Source organism: Hippocampus comes, unplaced genomic scaffold, assembly GCF_001891065.2.
Source record: "Hippocampus comes isolate QL1 unplaced genomic scaffold, H_comes_QL1_v1.1 scaffold412, whole genome shotgun sequence".
NCBI classification, from domain to species: domain Eukaryota; kingdom Metazoa; phylum Chordata; class Actinopteri; order Syngnathiformes; family Syngnathidae; genus Hippocampus; species Hippocampus comes.
The window spans coordinates 291,011-310,267 of record NW_017805343.1 but is presented as its reverse complement, the minus strand read 5'-3'; the positions used below and the strand labels follow the sequence as shown (position 1 = coordinate 310,267).

General features: G+C 41.9%; 3 protein-coding genes across 3 annotated transcripts in view; 1 reads left to right on the top strand and 2 right to left on the bottom strand.

Annotated features, from left to right (window-relative positions):
- Positions 1–2,011, bottom strand: part of mix23 (mitochondrial matrix import factor 23) — a 13,624-nt gene extending 11,613 nt beyond the window's left edge. Inside the window, exon 1 of the mRNA XM_019871840.1 lies at positions 1,914–2,011. Coding sequence (XP_019727399.1) covers positions 1,914–1,964 — 51 coding nt within the window. The 5' untranslated portion in view covers positions 1,965–2,011. The remainder of the gene's footprint in view (positions 1–1,913) is intronic.
- Positions 2,012–2,188: 177 nt separating this feature from the next.
- fam162a (family with sequence similarity 162 member A) lies at positions 2,189–9,408 on the top strand. The gene is made up of 5 exons (XM_019871839.1): positions 2,189–2,319; positions 2,915–3,016; positions 3,084–3,198; positions 8,376–8,484; positions 8,979–9,408. Exons 1-5 carry the CDS (start codon positions 2,277–2,279, stop codon positions 9,084–9,086), a joined length of 477 nt encoding a protein of 158 aa, XP_019727398.1. The 5' UTR covers positions 2,189–2,276; the 3' UTR covers positions 9,087–9,408.
- Positions 9,409–13,445: 4,037 nt separating this feature from the next.
- Positions 13,446–19,257, bottom strand: part of kpna1 (karyopherin alpha 1 (importin alpha 5)) — a 20,780-nt gene continuing 14,968 nt past the window's right edge. Inside the window, exons 9-14 of the mRNA XM_019871838.1 lie at positions 18,700–18,863; positions 16,829–16,907; positions 16,608–16,733; positions 16,400–16,527; positions 15,231–15,406; positions 13,446–14,295 (exon numbers count right to left, since the gene is read on the bottom strand). Of these exons, the coding sequence (XP_019727397.1) occupies positions 14,108–14,295; positions 15,231–15,406; positions 16,400–16,527; positions 16,608–16,733; positions 16,829–16,907; positions 18,700–18,863 (861 nt within the window). The 3' untranslated portion in view covers positions 13,446–14,107. The remainder of the gene's footprint in view (positions 14,296–15,230; positions 15,407–16,399; positions 16,528–16,607; positions 16,734–16,828; positions 16,908–18,699; positions 18,864–19,257) is intronic.

The window sequence follows — 19,257 nt, the reverse complement described above, 5'->3', positions numbered from 1 at the left end:
CATTTACTTTACTTTTTATCATGCTAAAAACACCCACGGGACGCTTCGTAGTCCTCGATGGCCATAGTTAGCTCTCGAAGGCTAAAAACCTTACGCTAACTGGAGCGCTTCTCTCTCATTAGCGCTCCAGTGGCTCGACGGACATTCAAATAAACGAACGTTTCCTCGAATGCTTTACTTGTTATCATGCTAAAAACAGCCACGGGACGCTTCGTAGTCCTCGATGGCCATAGTTAGCTCTCGAAGGCTAAAAACCTTACGCTAACTGGAGCGCTTCTCTCTCATTAGCGCTCCAGTTAGCGTAAGGTTAACTGGAGCGCTAATGAGAGAGAAGCGCTCCAGTTAGCGTAAGGTTTTTAGCCTTCGAGAGCTAACTATGGCCATCGATGACTACGAAGCGTCCCGTGGCTGTCTTAAAAGTTCATTGCATGCCAGGAAGTATTTGTTATTGTTAGATTCAGACGAGGATGGACGTTGCATTGCTAAAATGGCTACAAAACGGACGTTTGGATGTCAAACAGCTTAGACAAGAAGAGCTCTGATGCTGGAAGAGAGGGTAAAAGTGATCAAAATAAATACGGAGCAAGCAAAATAAAAGACATTATCCAAGAAATTGATGTAAGTGAAAGTGAATACTGATCGTAAATTTCGCAATTTCTTTCCCTTTTTTTCTTTCTACACTGACAATATGAAGTGTCAAATAAGTGTGTCCTCATACTTATGCACTAATAGAATAAAAATAGAGTACACATACGTTTGTGTGTGCGTGTACACATACGTTTGTGTGTGTGTGGGTGTGGGCATGTCTGTGCTTACATCTGAGATCAAATTTGCTACAGTGAAAAACCCCCTGTTGTGAAAAATTTCTTGCTGCAAACATGATTTCGTTGTAGAGGAGTTTCACTGTAATTGTGTACTGAAGCTTGGTACTGTATTGATTTCTAATATTTGGATTATTGCAGTGCAGCAGGAATAATTGTCTGATTGTGGGACTGGGACTTCACAGATGTATCCTGTGCATCCAGGTATTTACCAGGACTCTGTATAACAGGCAAAAGGATACACTCGTTTGACACATAATGTGGTAGCATACCACCAAAAAAAGCAAAGAACCAGCAAACTACACTTCTGAAGTTCAGGCTAAATGCTCAAATCTGAAGCCCTGCGAGATTCACCATGCGCTATTAAGTTTATTTTCAGGAAATTCGGGCTCAAGTGCAAATTGTTAGACTGCTTTCTCAGTTTGACACACCACAAAAAATAATGCTGTTACTGTAACAATCGTACCAAATCTGAATGGGTGCGTACATACAATGAGACTTCCAAATCGAGAAAAAAAAAAACCCTCACGTCGGAAAAACTAGTGAAGAGAAGTTTTATATATAATAGCGTGAGAATCTATATAAATGGACTCTCACGCTCTCTAATTTGAATTGTATAGAACCGTATAATGTGTTGCTGCTCACTCGGCATCCATTGCAGCGTGGGCATCCCGAAAGGGCGATTCCCCCATCTGAGGTCCCTCTTCAGAGATTCTCGTTTTTTTTCCGAGACGTTTTTTTTGTTTGTTTGTTTGTTTGTTTGTTTCCCTTGCTCTCTTGGGGTTTAAGATAAGGGGATGTCGTTCGTATTTTTCACGTGTGCACTTGTTATTCTCATTCGTTATACGTTGTACGTCAGCAATTACCTTCAAACATGTATAATGAATCGCTAAACATATCTCCGCATTCACTTTCTAGGGGTCTTCAATGAACTTTCTACTCGTGATCCATTCGGTTCAGAAAGGGTCAGTGTGGATGAATTATGTCGAAAAAAAGGAACGACCTCGAAACTGTCTCGAATTGGATCCTTGAAGGTCGCCTACCGAGTGCAAAAAAGCTTACCAGAACGAATCGAAAATATTTTCCAATTACCTGAAACATGGAAAAGTCCTCACAATTTAATGCTCCGCCGGGCGCCGCCATAGTGGACCGAGCGGTCCTCTCACTCAAGGGTGTTCAACGCAAAGCCTTTTGTATCGATTTATCTATTTTCTGCTCACTTGAACTCACTAGAATGAAATATTTGATTCAAAATATTTTATTTGTGCTGTCAGTAGAAAAACAAGTTACCCTGTTAAGTTTAATCGAATAGTTTGTTGTTTTTTTTCATCAGGCAAAAGACACGGACAAGTATAAAACGGTGGTCCTTTGTCACACAAGGCTACTTGACTTTCATTAGCGGACGGCTGGCCGTGTTTACCTGCACGTACAACCGAACACAGGCGTACAAACAATATGAATTTCGTGAGATCCCGACTTTCAGTCACAAAGCTTTTGGGTTTGTATGAATTTAAATGTGATTTTTCATCGACACGTTTGGCTAAAGAGTGTTTACTTAACGGCCCGCTTTCGTTTAAGTGTTGTAACTTCCTGGTCGAGTAATGTAGAATAACAGTCCTACTTAAGCTTGATATTTTAGCCATTTGTTTGCTTTACATTCAAATAGAAAAATAATGTGAAAATAAATAGCACGTTTTAAATAAAATCCTACACCAAAAATAAAAATCTATTTTAATAATAAAAATACAATAATCATGCCTGAAATATTTATTGACATGCGCAGATAAAACTATACTCCCAGTCTGCTGAAATGGTGTCAAGTTACGGTAAGTTACCTTATTAATTGCTCCAGTTATCGAAACGATCAAAGCGTACCTCATTTTTTGGATCCATTTACTGTGTCACACTACTGCAGATTTGTGTGAGCAAGTGCTTGTTTTTGACATTCTCACCCCAACTTGGTGTATTTAGAGCACAAACCTGGAGACAACATAGTTGTATGGCCAACACTGCACGCGAAGCTACTGGGGATAAAACGGATAGTACAGTAGATTTATTCTATGGTTAAAATTCAAAATCATTTTTTTTCACAGGTCAGAGGTGCAGACTGGTCACGGAAACATGGAGCCACAGAGGGATGTGCAATAAACCGCAGGAGGTCAAAGCAGAGCTTCCCACTGCAGCTCCAGCAGAACGTAACATTAAGACACATGTGTACACACACTCACACGAAACAAAATATGACATGTGGTCTTTTGGCAGACTCCCCTCGTCTTGGCTTTAAGATCCCTGGTTACAGACCCTCGGAGATGGATAAGAAGATGCTGCTCTGGTCAGGACGCTACAAGACAGCGGACCAGATCCCAGAGTTGGTCTCGTAAGTGGACTCATCCTGTTTATCTGTGTTTTGTCAACGAGTCACATCACAGGATGGGGGGTGGGGATGGGGGGGGGCTGTTTTCATGGTAATTGCACTGCTTCCAGACAGGAGGGTGGAGATGCTCTTATGATAAGTTTCAGTGTAGTGGCATAGGTTTTGTCCCCCCCCCACCATCCCAGCAGAACGATAGAGTCCCCATGGGGGACCCTCCAAGGACTCCAAAAGGGTGGGTCTTCTGACCTGCTGTTTGGTGCATTGCCACAACCAATAGTCAGGATTTGTCCCCCGGGTCTGCAGCCCAGAAGAAGTATTCTTTTTTTTTTTTTCCTCTTCTTTAAGACCTTTACTCCAATGGCTTATTACGGTTACCAAGAGAGAGAAAAGACACAGATTCACATCAGTAGCAATTGGTGAGTGCAAGGGACGGCCCAGTCAATGTGACATCGAATTCGTTTTTAGCATAGCGCTCTGTGTTAAAATTAACCAGGTGCATTATTTTTACTGAGAACACCAGATACAGTGGTACCTCTATTTACGAACATCTCTTCATATGAAATTTTCAAGTTACAAAATGCCTCAACAGGAAAATATTGCCTCTTGTTATGAAACAAATTTCAAGATACCAAAGGTAAAAATGCATAATGGGCTGCTAATCGCAGCTCCGAGTTTACTGAATGCAACATTCTTATAGCTGCTTTGCCTGGCATCCCATTGGCTAAGAGGGACTTCTAACGTATGTGTCTATGTGTGTAGACAGATATGTGTCGATGCAGCGTCCTCGTCATTCGCCCCTCGGGCCATGAGGTGTTCCGATAGTTTTATGTAAATGTGAATCCCCAGAAAAAGTGTTGACCAGTCCAGCAATCGCTCACTATTATGATGTTTGCCTTGGACATTTTCGAAGGATTAAAAGCCGGCAAAAGCAAATGTCCTTAGATCCATTTTTTTTTTTCCAAACGTCAGGAAAAAAAAACACTTCTGAGATAAAACATGGAGTAAAGAGGGCAAAAAACGATGAGGATGCAGGTAAAAGTCAAATGACCATTTATATTCTTTAGTCTTTGCTTTTTTACATTATGCACAACTCTCATTTATTGTACAAAAATCTATTTGTAATATGTATTTGTTTCCTATTTTGTTGCATTTTTATGCTTTCGGAAACTTTATGTCTGAATTTTGGGGGGCTTGAAACGAATTAGGGTATTTACATGGAAAACGCGTCTCGGCTTAGATTTTCTCGTGAAGAAATTTCTTCCAGAACCAATTAATTTCATAAGTAGAGGTACCCCTGTAGTCATCAAATATCACTCCATTCTCCAATACCTCGCAATGGTTTGCAGGAATTGGACTTGAACTCGAGTCACTCGTCACATAGTGGCCAAAGCACGGACCCACGTATCGCAATGCCCTAATTTGTGTTTAAAGATGACACAGTTGCGGATCCTCTTCAGTTGCGTTATTCCCAGAAACACTAACAGAATGCACAATCATTCAGGAGCTGCTATTGGCCACAGTTCACATCCAGTCACCCCACACACCGACTCCTGCTTCAGCTAACCTTTCAAACTTAACACGGCACTCCCACCATTTCATCTGCAATGTTCCTTTGATCCTCCTTCCATCTCAAAGCCATCCCACGCACAATTAATAACCAGGCGAACGAGCAACTTTTAACACAAAGATTTACAAGCATGCTGACACCGCCACCTTCTTTAGCATGCTTTGAAGAACTGTCTGTGTAGAATTACATGAAGCCAGAAAGCCATCTTATGTTGCCACTGTTTCAGACGAGCTTCCGTTGTTGTTTTTTTTTTTCACTGAAAACACTATTTTAAGTGTGTGTAATGAGAGCCTGTAAGGTGTAAGGTCTTTCTGAGAACCAACTTCACAGTTTGGGTTGACCATTCAAAGTTACTTATCTCTATCGGATGAGGTGATGAGGTTTACATATTTGCAGCTTTGTTTTTATTTTAGTTTTGATGATTCCAACAACATGATGCAGACCAATATAAGTAGCACTCAGAGATATACCTGGGAAGGGAAAATTTTAAATTGCATACTTATCGACGAAATTTGCATGTAGTGCTTCTCCCAGCCTTATTGGTACAGATGAATGCCAAATATGCAGTGATAATTTGATAGTTTACCCCCAGCGAGTCCCAGGGACTCGCTGATCAGAAAGGTATGAGTCCCATTATGCATTTAGAGAGTCACAAATTTCGAATTCTGAAATGTTCTACTTATTCAATTGCATATGATAATAACACAAACAACATATACATACAATTACAAAAAAAATGCTGCAAAAATTTTAATAATTCAGGCATACAATATTTGCTGAGAAATAGGTTCTTATTTCATCCCATGGTTCAGTCTTTGAGTTCAAAAATTCTCCTCTTTACTCTGCTTCCAATGATGCAAAGCTTTCTCAAAGTCAACTTATTATTGCAAAAAACTACCCAACTTACCTGCTTCCTCTGTGATATCTCCGCAATAAACTTTCGCAACACTTGTTCGCAACACTTGTTTGAACGTTACACAACTTGGATATCGTATGCTTTCCGCGAGGTGAAGGCCGAGCTCGCCAATCTCGTCACACGAGACTTAACGCGAGATCAAAACAACAATGGTGGCGATTGTCAAACTGCGATCGTTGCAGGAAAAAAAGATGTATTGTAGCAGGCCTGAGGATTTCAGAAATTCGCAGAAACCGTTTTTCGGTTCCGTCGGGTTACCCAATGGGAAACCACGGTAACTAATTTTGGGTTCCGTAAACGTTCATCAAGGGAACCCATTTTTCTATTTTGACTGATATTCATAAACAATAATTCTGATACTCAAAAGTATAATGTTTCAAGGGTAAATGTTTGAAAACTGCATTAACAATGATCATTACATCAGCAGCTATGTACTCCAGGTTTATTCAACAAAATAAATGGATCAAAATATGGTGTACTCATGGCATCATGAATACAGCATACCACAAAATCAGAGTATTTTTTCCAGTCTCACACTGCAAAGATTAATTGACTGGTAATCATTAATACAGGCAAGTATTGATGTGGCTTGACATCCTCTTCCCTAGATAATGCATGTGTAATCTATCAATTTGACGAAAGAATCTACCACACCTCATTGTTAGTTCTACCGACAGTTAACATGAGCATTACTACACCTTGTGACGAATGTTTTATTCATAAAGTTAGCATGCTACAACCAGTAAATTATAGAACAGCCAAGACTGTTTCATAATATTTTTCATAGTGATTAGCCTATAAATCTAATGACCAACTTGCCTCGTAATCGTGCCTCCCGTCGTATCTCGCTCTCGTGTTCTGTGCACACATCACAGGTGAGTTTAGTGATACGTCCGAAGGTATCACGCCGTTCAGACTGGCATTCCCATTTCTTAATTGTCATAATTAGTAGACCTTTGTGTGTTTTTTTCGCCGCCATCTCAAACTTTCATCCGCGCGATTCCTCAGTTTACGGACTAAAATAGCAACCCGCAAGCGCACATAACGTGATCTGTTCCGCCCCCACCCCAACACTGAAAACAAAACAAAACAAAAGTAAATTAGAAGAAACACACTCACACATCACACCACAAACACACATACAGGCACAGTGAAATCGCGTTGATCACACAGGAGAGATTCGATCGCGTACAGTCAACTTGGGTGCGGTGACTTTTATGGGAAACGACTTTTCGGTCCTGTCAAAATGACGTCACAGAAACGACACGGTACCGGTAACGATCGTTACCATGAAATCCTCAGGCCTGCCATAGTTTTTTTTTTTTTTGTTTTGACTGAGAAATTTCCTTGCGTACCAAAAACGCACATTTGGAACTGTGCGTCCCACGGGAAATTTATGCGTCTAGGACGCGGGACGCAGAGGTAACGAGATGGCTGAGTGCATTAAACGCAATCTTATTAAACATAGTGTGTGGGTGTGACTATCAATAACATAAACTGGAAAAACAAAGTGAAAGTCTGAACAAAAATGCTCCCCAAAAGATAATCATAGTCAGCGAATTACAAGATGTAATTCGTGAAATTTGCAGCCAAAGTGCAGGTTAACTATGTAATTTAGTGGAAGAGGTGTAATGTATGATATAATACAAATACCTGTTATTTTCAGCACTATAAGGCGCACTTAAAAGCATAACATTTTCCCAAAAGCAGACAATACGCCCAATAATCCGGTGCACCTAATATGTGGTGCTCCAGTGTCTCCGCGAGAGTGGCTGCCTTTCCAGCAGCTTCTATATTTTGTTGTTCTACTTCTTCCTTTCATAACTTTGCTGCTGTGAATTGGGAATTTCTCCATTGCGAGACTTATAAAGGTTTTCTTATCTTTTCTTATCTTATATTCCCCATTGAGTTGTTTCCCTGTTTGTGGTCCGATGCCATCTAGTGGTGATTATTAGCAGGAACCAATGTAACCTATAAAGGTTCTGCCCGACACTAATTGACCTGCAACTACTTTGTGAGCTCTGCATAGCTATTATGAAACAAAGATATTACCAAAAGCATCGTTAACTACTGACTAAACGAAGGAAGGAGATAAGCAAGACATCGAAGGATACATCGCCGCTTTTGGATGTGAGCCCATGAAGTTTCTGTTTTGTTCTGTTGTCTGTTTTGTAATGCCATTTGAATTTGTTTCATGTCCGTGTTTGTGACTAGCTCTAATGGCTTTGTTACAGGTGGAGCAGTTGTGAAAACCCTAAATAACTAAAGCTGTATTGTATTCCCTTTAGTGTAGCTCCCTCTAGTGGATGCATAGCACAACTGCAGCCATTATTGTAGCTTCTATGTGCCTTATAACGCAGTGCACCCTGTATATGAAAACCATTTTAAAATAGGCCATTCATTGAAGGCACGCCTTATAATACGGAGTGCCGTGTGTGTGTGTGTGTGTGTGTGTGTGTGTGTGTGTGTGTGTGTGTGTGTGTGTGTGTGTGTGTGTGCGTATGTGTGAGAGAGACACACACACACGCACACACTATGGAGAAGACAAAAACAAATTTATCACACTCGTGTGTACGTCACAGGCCGAGCCAAATTATGAAAAAAAAACCCTGTGACTTGTCGTCCAAAAAAATGCGCTATATTACCGGTCCTGTCTGCCATAAATGACTTGTTCCATTTTGTGTGTCCTTGCCCCAGATATGAAATGCTCGACGCTGCCAGAAACAAAGTACGAGTGAAAGCCTGCTACGTGATGATGGTGGTCACAATCGGTGCCTGCTTGTTGATGGTCGTCCTGGGTAAACGGGTGAGTTGTTTTGTTTTTTTTTTTTCATGTTGGGTGGGTGGGAAGGAATTGTGCTCCAAATACAGTGGAACATCTTCATGTTAGTCAACGTTTGAATTTTGCTAAATGTCCCATGAGCTTAATTGACAAACCTTGGTGGCTTTGGTTGAGATAATCTGTGACTGCTGTCGTGCATTTGATTTTAGTCATTTGGATGGCTATGTTAGCTTTTCATATGAGCGCCGTTACCAGTCTTATTGTGGTAGGTTTGCACATTTTTTTTAACATGTTGCAGCCATAAATTTCTAAGTGAATGATGATTTGCTGAAATATATAAATTTCATTGTTTTGAAGATAAAAAAAAATCATCTTTGTATTATATTTAGTTAAATAGAAGTTGATTGAACATCTGCATATCATTGTATTCCGTTTTTATTTATTTAACATGACATCCCAACTTTATGTTAGTGCTTGCACTGTATTGTACTAGAAAGTCTTCGATTCGTTTATTTTAGGCTGCTGGCAGAAATGAGTCCCTGACTGGTCAGAACATGGAGAGGAAGGCCAAATGGAGGGAGGAAGTCCAGAGAGAGCAGGAAACCACCATCGCCAAGGCTCAGTGACGCAGAGACGACAGTGTACCTGCAAGAGAATCCTCTCTTCCCTCAATAAATTGGAGCGATACAGCGGCACTCGACTCACTTGTACATGTCTATCGTTAAACATATTCAAAGTGAATGAGACATATTGTTTGGGAAACATACTGTATAAATGCCATTTTCACAAACAGTGGCCAGGGGAGCCATTTACATAACCACAGATGGGAAGAGGTACTGACACATTTTCATCTAATAAACTGGTAGATAAAATATAATATCTATTATACATTTTGCAGCATCCCCAATTGTAAAAAGCATATTTTCTAATAAAATCTGGATGAAAAAAACCACTGGTTTTCTGGTCAGCAACAGAGGTATGATCTCTGCATTTTAATGAGAATGATGTTGGAGCATGTTCTCCCGTGGGCTTAAAGGTCAACCATCGTGTGAGCAATACTTAGAACTCAAAATATTTCAAGCATACTTTGTTAGTTCTTTTTTTCGTAACCCACCCCAGATTCATAGTTAGACACATAGCAAGGCGCTTAACAACGAAAATGTTTTTGTTGCGTAAACTCAGACCAGTGATGTCATTGACAGAATGTGTGCCAGTCAGCCATTGCACTGCATTGTTGATTGTCCCATTAACTGTTCTTTGCCAATGTTATCTAGTTATTTGGCAAAATGCTTTGTGGCTGTGTGGTGACACGCCGTTGACATTCAGGCAAACAGTTTGAGTGGCCAAAAGAAAAGAATATGGACCAGAAAATTGGAATGATACCGTTTTGTTCTTGCAAAGCGAATGAATTTCACACCGGTGTTGACGAGCATTCTGTTACAAGTACTTCGAAGACTGTTTTCTCAACCGGAATTGCAAAAAAAGTAAGGTGTGACAATCAATGAATAATTGGCTGTTGTTTATGAAAACATTTGATTCAAAGTATACATGTACATGGATGTATTCCTGTATGCAAATATTTCTTAACTATATGAGTGCCATTGTTAATGGTTTGCAACTAACAATACAGTCAATATCATGCACGTAGTGGTCGACAACGCAATGGAACTACCTTAGCAATGACAATGTAGGACACCAGCATACTATAACGTGTGCTCTCAGTGCTTGCGGGAATAGATGGATTATGTAGGCAATCCCATTGTGCGCAATTTACAGCAAGGCACTGTATTCGAATTGCAAACAATAACGCTAGGCTCATATCCGCAGCCGAAATAGATTACCGTTGTTCCAATCACGATGGGTCTCATCTCCACTCCATGTCCAGCCGTTAGGACACATTTTCCAAAACTTGACGTGTGGCTCGTGCATGTATGGTCCAATATACATCTTGCCAACAACCTCCTCATCCGCCAACTCTTCAAACACCCGGATCCAGTAAAATAAGTTAGAAATGTCGTCACCTGCGTTTTGTTTTACTTCTCCAGGTACGGAGAATCTCAAGCATATGTAGGTATCACAAATTTTCTTTATCAGGAGATGTTAGGGTATAAATATGCAGTCAGTGACACTCCTAAACCTTTGGAGCTGATGGACCTTCCAACAGGATAACAATTCCAAACATCCCTCCAAATCATCCACTTGTGCTTGGTTGCAGACGAAGGGCTGGAAGTTTCTTAAGTGGCCATTTCAATCACCCAATTTAAATCCCGTTGGTAATGTCTGGCGGGACTTGAAGACAATTACAGCACACAAGCCCAAGAATGTCAATGAACTGGGGGCCTTTGTCCCATTTGGAATGGGAAGTGACACCTGTAGATGGCTGCGAGAACCTTATTCAAGTCTGGTATTGCAAAAAAGTGTTGTGGATATGTACTAAGTACATTAGTGACTAATTGGTTGAATAATTTTGGTAGTGACGAAATCATTTTGGTGTATAACCAAAAAAAATTGTAAATTAAGCCGCATTTGCTCAGTCCTTAGTTGATGTGATTCAAAACAGAATCCATCCATTTTCAGAACAGATTTATCCTCACAAGGGTTGCGGGGTGCTGGAGCCTATCCCAGCCGTCTTCGGGCAGTAAGCGGGGTGAACCCTGAACCGGTCGCCAGCCAACAGCATGGCACACAGAGACAAACAACCATTCATGCTCACACTCACACCTAGGGACAATTCAGAGTGTTCCATTAACGTGTCATGCATGTTTTCAGAAAATGTTGAGGAAACCCGTGTGGGCTCGGGGAGAAAATGCAAATTTCACACAAGAAGTCAGGACCCGGAATCAAATACTGCACCGCTGCATTGTGAGACAGACATGTTAATCAGCTGACCACCTTGACGCCCCATAAGCACAATGTATGGTATTCATTTTTTAAAGATTTTCTTTTAAAAAATCAGACAAAAAGGTCAACAACATGTCAGATTTCAGAGGCCTTTTATTTTGAAATGGAACATCAGATCTGAATGAGAGTCGTCCAGTTGGATACCTGACGTGCCCTAGTATGTACTAGATCTGGTCTGGTTGAAGGATAACTAAAATGTATTTTTTAAAAGATTTTTTGAAAATCAGGTGAAAAGGTCAAGATTGCGGATTTTAGAGGCCTTTTCTTTTGAAATGGAACATCAGATCTGAATGACACTAGTCTGGTTGGATACCTAATGTGGCCTCGTCTGTCCTTGACCTGGTCTGGTTGAGGGATAACTAAAATTCATTTTTATTTATTTTTTTAAATCAAGCAAAAAGGTCAACATGGCAGATCTCAGAGGCCTTTTATTTTGAAATGGAACATCAAATCTGAATGACAGTCCTGTGATTGGATACCTTGGGTGCCCCAGTAGGTCCTAGACTTGGTCAGGTTGAGGGATCACTAAAATTCATTCCAAAAAAAAATTTTTTTTTAATCAGGTGAAATTTTAGTTATTGATGTAGGGCAGGGGTGCCCAACCTTTTTTGACCGAAGATCAACTTTTCAAGCAACCGACCTCCCGCGATCGACCTGCTACTACACACACACACACAGAGGGACGCCATAATGAGCAACAGCCATAACGGCCCCAAACATGAACGAAACAGAAAAATAAAGTGGATGCAAGAGCTTGTGAGTTTGTAAAAAGGATTCAGTGCCTACCTTAGTCGAGACCGGACGTGGCGTCATGAGACCCACTTTGGCAGCATCTCTTCAGTGCAACATCACCACCATCGTAGCTCACATTTTAAAACGCTTCTCTTGGCGCTCCCAAATTCCCATTCTTTGCCAGTGCCATCGGTGAATTGTACATGAATCAAACTTGAGAATGAGAATAATAAAAATAAAAAAAGATACAAGGCAACAGCTGTGATTGCAAGCTGCAATTGCAGACTGCTGACCGCTAACAACCTCCGGTGATGCAGGTCACACGCCGCCACAATTTGAGCAAATTTGGTACCTGTCTGAATGACTGTCTAAAGTGCCCGAAAAGGCAGTTGTTAGATTTCGATTGTTTATAGGTATCTTGGTTCATAGTACAAAAAAATGTCACAATCAATTCATTAAAAGTAATTCTTTTCAAGGTTGTCATGTGGATTTGCAGATCAAAATGATAGGGACTGCACTCAGAGGGTCACGAGATTCCTTTTATGCAAAGGGCAATAGAAGGGGGACAAGTCGCACAAACTCAACATGAGAGCGTTGATCATTCCATGTAGAGAAAGTTGCCTCTTACAGAGATTTCCCATGACGTCGCACATTTCTGGAAATGCCTGAGGCCGCCATGTTGGGGGTCAACGTACTGTCGTGTTCTGGTGCTCTGTGCATGTGTCAATCGAGAAATCTGCAGTGTGCAACAAAACAAGTCAAATTGTCAGCTCATCAAGACCTGTGCCAATTTTGAACCAGTGTGAAAGGGAAGGGAAAAAAAACAACTATTCATTGAAAAATAAATGGTGGCTTTCACCCTGGCTAGATATCCATGAGTAAACACTTCATAACAAAGTTGGCAATCTAGAGGAAGAAAACGTTTCTGGGGTTTCCACAGGTGAACCTGTCGGAGGAGAACTATTGAGGCGCCAGTCAGGGTTGAAAGTGGTTGTAATCTTCTTCCTAATGTCAACCTCCAACTCGGCGGACAATCGAATACCGATCACATGATCGAATTTTATCTATAAGCAAACATCCAGATAAACATTCCGGCGATCGGCCAGTATTTTTCAAGTTTCCCATTGAAATGATCTGGATTGATGAATATTTTACGGCACCACGTGAACCATGCTAAGATTCAGATCCCTCCGCCCACCAACCCCCGACCCGCCCTAAGATGATCCGTGAGTTAAATATTTGGCATAAAGAAGAAAACACTATGGCAGAACACAGCATGGGAAAGCCATGTCGTCAGCCAATTCTCAGTCCAACTGAAGTTAGCGTGCCAGTCCACGATATGCCAGAGTCCCTTTTTTTTTTTTGTTGGAGTGGGGCGGGCGGGGCATGATTAGAAAGTACTCCTAGTCAGGGGACTCACCATGTGATCAACCAGTTGAGTCAAATTTGTTCACAACGAACAGGCGTCAGTCCTGAAAGCTAAAGTGCAGTGAAAATGAAATGATTGTGAGCACCAAAAAAAAAAAAAAAAAAAAATCCCCACTGGAGAGTGTTCCAGGCTTTTTGTATGAGGGAAGACTGCATCGAATGAATGTTTCCATTCCATGGGAGTATAAGAGGCCGTCCAAACGAGGGTGATATGGAAGCTCCGCCCTCAGCAATGAAGTCAAATTCCTGATTTGTCCATCAATAGGCTGAAAGAAAGAGGGAAGAGGGGAGGAGGTGGGCGTCTTAAGTGCCTTTTCGTCAGTTGAGTCGAGGTCAAAATGTGGTCTCGTTGGTCAGTCTAGTGTCAAGGTGAGGTCTATGTCACTCACTCATTCAATCATTCATTTATTCGCTCGCTCCGCTCAGTTGCCAAAGCAGCAGGATATATTTTGGGGATGACGAAAAGGGGCGAGCTTCACACAGGACAGCAGACCCACGCTCCAGTAATTGGACATAATCACAATCGAGAAGGAGGGAAGATGGATGGGTCGCTCTCGCCAGTGTTGGAGGACCGAGCGGGTAGACATTATAGCTGGAAGCCTTCCATGGGTGCCTCGCACTGCTGGAAGAGGAACTGCTGCTGCTGCAGGTCCACGGCGGGGACCAGCGAGGCATCTTCATCCTCGGCGTTGAAGTAGCGCTCGATCAGGTCGTAGGCTTTCTGGTAGATGTCCTGGTTCTCGTGGCCCTGCAGGAACTCCAGCTTGTCCAGACCTGAAGCACATCAAGCATAAGCGAAATGTGACAACTTTGCCCTTTTCGTGGGTTTTTAAGGCTGCTGCACATCAAACGTTGAGACTGAACTGGACAATTGGGAACAAACTACAGTCGGTGTCTCACCTTCACATAATTGTCCCACCTAACATCCGGCTACAGCGGAAAAACTAACGCCTGGTTTTCATGTACAGTGGCCTAGGAATAGCAAAAATTATTTTGAAAAGCCGCCAACTGGGTAGCCCTGGCATATGCTGGGAAAAAAAAAACTGTTGAACAGTTTATTCAGCTCCATTAAAATGGCATAGGCAGACAAAGTATCTCACAAAAGTGAGGTCATTTCTGCATGTTTGATTATCTTCCCATGGGACAACATAAAGGAAATGAACCTTTGACAAAATGAAAAGTGTGCAACTTGTATAACCGTGAATGCGGTGTTCCGTCAAAATTAACTCCAACTACAGCTGTTAATAGCTTAACCCCTAGCAACAAAAGTGAGCCGACCCCCAGCACGAGTCGGGGACGACTATTTCAGAGAATTCCCCTCCTCCTGTGATTTTTTTTTAATTACAGGACTGTAGTGACCGAATAGTGACCCGGCAGTATTAAGTTCTGCAAGGTCGTGACGTTTGAATGCACCCAGGGATAGAGGTGAAAGCGAGCTTGTATTTAGAAACGCAAAGGTAAACGGGTGCACGGACAGCAAAATGACAAAAAATATACAAAAAGTGTAATCAAAAAGTTGACATTGCCTTGACTATCATGACCTGAACGTGCAACTAGAAAAATATCTGTCAACCCAAAATGAGGACTTCTAGCCACCAGTCATGATCGCGATTTCTAAGAGACAGAACTGCCCACATAAAAATGTGTGATTTCAACCACGTTGTGACATATTCCTGGATAAGCCGTGGTGCATCAGCCACTGTACGTACCGTAAGCCTCCTCGATGAGTGCACAGTAGGGGTTGATGCCGCCCCCTCTCTTGGCCTCCAGATCGCCCAGCCGCAGGATGTTCTCAATGCCATTCAGGGCGACCTGCACTATTTTGGAGTCCATCAGTGTGAGCAAATCACACAGGGGTTTTATGCACCCTAGGTCCACCAGATGTCTGCACCGGGTAGTAGATACACACAAGCAAATGAATGGTTAGGAGTGACGCCAAGAAGCTCTGTGACACCATCCCTATATAACGCCAAGAGCATATTGAAGACTGCGCGGCACCGTTTATGTGCTGCCGTTTTGGTGCCTGCGCTTCTGAGGGACCGCCAGGCATGTTTGAGACTAAAGACTTGGATGAACCGCAACCGTCCTTGTTTTCATACGATCAGCCAATAACGCGAGTTGCTCGTGCTGAATCAATCATGTGGCTTGAAAAGAAAGAACCATGCCAAGTGAAGTTGACGCATGAAGCACATGAGTAAGTAGCCAGACGCAAGAGGTAGTGAAGTTTGTACTGCTGAAGTCATGAGAGCCGGCGCACTCAGCATTTTGTCCGCATTACTGCCGCAGCATTTCGGTCATGTGGACCAGTCAGCCATACATCAGGCCATTTCTTGTGATGTGGTCACATGGTCCTTCTGTTACAAGGGAGCCGATGGAGTGCTGCAGAAGCCCAGTGACGTACCTTCGGACGGTTCGGCCAAAATGCAATTTTTAAGCACAATTTATGTTAGACCTGGACAAGACCAAGACGAGGGAGCCACTTTTAATACTGCAATATCTTGAATACAGTATGTCACTGTATTCAAGATATTGCAGAGCCACTTTTAATACTGCAATATCTTGAATACAGTGACATGTCTAGTAAGGGAAAAACTCTATACAAAGCCATCTGGCCTTGTGTGAAAGAGTCATTTTCCCTTCAGAAAGCTGTCTGATTTGAGACTCCTCACATTCACATGCCACTGGATTAAAGACACTATTTCCCAGGCACAAACAGAGCAACTTCAAGAGGAAGGTCTACTATTTAAAGAAATGCCAACACGGAATTATTTTCATACCATAACCTAGAATCATTGGACAATGTATGTTTATAAACCCTTAACCTGGAAAGGCTACTGAGCGACAATAGCGGGGAAAATATCCCTGTGAGGAGTCCAACCTGATCTGCTCCGCGGAGCCCCCTGAGGTGGCGTTGGTAATCGCCCATGCCGCCTCCTTCCTTGTGCGGAACTCTGCCACTTGCAGGATGTTGATGAGAGGAGGCAGCAGATTAGCATCGATCACCATCTGCACTGGGACAGTATGATTTGGTTAACACTGCACCAAGTGTGGGGTTTTTGGCCGTTATTCGACGGGAGGTCACGCACCTGTATTTGTGCTCGGTTCCCTGCTGTGATGTTAGAGATGGTCCAGCAAGCTTCCTTCTTGATGGACTCTTTGGGGCTGTTCAGGAGGTGGAGAAGGGACTGCAGGGCTGAACAGTTGAGGATGACCTAGAACAAAACATGCATCACAACATTCAGAGCGCTGCAGAACTTTGTGTGCGTGCATGCATGTGTGTGCGTGAGATTCTGAATGTTGCAATTACCTGTGTCTGGAAATCATCACCAGTGACGATGTTACCAACAGCTCGTAGAGCGGGAGATACCACCTTGTAATCAGTGTGCCTGGAACAAAACACTTGTTCATATTATAGAAGACTTACAGTCAAAGTATTTGCTGCCTCCGAAAATGCATATTTTTGCAGTTTTGTTTAAAAATCACGAAACAAATGCAAAGATCAGACAAATATGACCTAACTAGTAACAACTGTAAATAGCACAGCCACCATATACCAGTTGCATATATTGCACTTGTGTTGAACTGTGCACAGCTCTCTTTATCTACATTTATTTTTGTGCTTGCAAACACTGTTTTTCTTCTTTCTACCCCCCAAATTTGCTGCTGTCGACTGTAAATTTCCCCAGTGTGGGACAAATAAAGGATATCTGACACTGTGAAAAAGTACTTGCCCGACTTGATATATTGGTCGCTGTTAAATTCTAAACAATTAGTTGTTTCTTTCTCTCTTTTTTTTTTTACAGCTTATCAGACTGCCATGACACAAAGTCTGTGGTGTGTGTGTGTGTGTGTGTGTGTGTGCGCGCGCGTGTGCATTTTTTGTGGGCTGGAAAGGGTTTATGTCATTTCAATTTAATTTATTCAAAATAGATTGGTACCTCGACTTACGAACGCCGCTTCATACAAAATGTTCAAGTTATGAAAGGCCTCAAGAGGAAAATATCAAGATACGAAAGGGAAAAATACAGTCTGGGCTGCTACTCGGAGCTCCGAGTTTCCTGAATGCAACATACTTCTCGCTGCTCTGCCATTGGCTATTACCTAGCATCTTCCTGGCATCCCATTGGCTAAGAGGGACCTCTACCGTATGTGTGTCGATAGATAACTAGATATGTGTCTATGCAGCATCCTCATCATTCACCCCTCGGGCCATTAGGCGTTTCGATAGTTTTACGTAAATGTGAATCACCCAGAAAAAGTGTTGACCAGTCGGGTGATCGCTCACTATGCTGATGCTTGCTATGGACATTTTCAAAGGATTGTTAAAAGACGACAAAAGCAAACGTCCTTGAATCAGTTCTTTACAAAATGCCACGCAAAAAAACACTTCTGAGAGAGAACATAACCTAAAGAGGGCAAAAAACGATGGGTGCGCAGTTAAAAGTTAAATGACCATCATTTTTATTCTTTATTCTTCGTGACAGTATGCACAACTCATTTATTGTGCAATAATCTAATTGTAACATGTATTGGTTACATATTTTGATGCATGTTTATGCTTTACAAAAAAGAGAGATTACATGGAAAACACGTCTACTTTTTCTAGTTAAGAAATTTCTTCTACAACCAATTGATTTCGTAAGTCGAGGTATGACTGTACAAGCATTGCGAGCTTGGCCATGGAACTTACACAACCAACAGTCAACACTTTGAACATTTGCCATTTGCTAAGTGCTAGCATGCTTGCGGTGATGAAGTGGCGAGTAGCGTTAATGTGTTGTGATCATCACCAACCCCAACCGACCCCAAAAACAGCAAGATGGTTCAATAAAGAACATTGCATCGTCTAAGAAAGCAAGCCATTTTCAACTTGAGACTGGTGAATAATTCGGAAAAAAATAATACACATATGTGGAGACCAACTTATAGTATCGATTTATTTTTAAACATGACATTGGCCGAATTGTAACATGAGATATCGCCCCAACGCCAGCGATATACTGCTGGTTCGGGCAAGGCCACCACAATTTAGCTTGTAGTGGCCCTCCCCAAGGATTTAATGTGGAGCCCTGAGAAAAGTCAAAACAATTCTGATATTTTGGAAAAATTTCAAATGCAAACATGCAACTTAGCACATTTACCCCCAACCCCCACACACACACACACAGTGATGCTTACATCAATAGCTCCACCAGCCTGCGACAAACCCCCGAGTCGATGACGGCCTGGATTTTGTCATTGGGCCCGTCCGACAGGTACGAAAGAGCCCAGCAAGCATCGGCCATGATGTCAGTGTCATTGACGAACAGCAGCCAAGAAAGCACGCTGAGACATGGGGACACCTGTGACAATAACACAATTCCGATGAACACGATGTCTGGCTGTTTTCATTCTTCCATGTATCATTACAGTTAAGTGTAGTGGAATCTCGGTTTTCTAGAATAATTCATTCCACAAGACATGACAATGTAAACCCAAATGATCTGATCGAAACACCCAAAAACGTTGGCCCAAAGGAAAAAAAAAACATGTACTCGGTGTATATATATATATATATATATATATATATACACAGTAAATATTCTCTCGTGCGGACTCGTGTTTGCGCTGTCCAATTTGTCCTGATAACAGAAATTCCTCATTTGGGAAATGAGCATGGTACATGTCCTTTATGAACCTGCAAGTATGTTGACAAAAATGCACGTGTAACAACACAATCAATAAAATACAAAAATA

Coding starts and splice junctions, on each gene's coding strand:
- fam162a (XM_019871839.1), top strand. CDS start 2,277: ATGAATTTCGTGAGATCCCGACTTTCAGTCACAAAGCTTTTGG. Junction 3,017..3,083: donor CACTGCAGCTCCAGCAGAAC/GTAACATTAAGA, acceptor GTCTTTTGGCAG/ACTCCCCTCGTCTTGGCTTT. Junction 8,485..8,978: donor TGGTCGTCCTGGGTAAACGG/GTGAGTTGTTTT, acceptor CGTTTATTTTAG/GCTGCTGGCAGAAATGAGTC.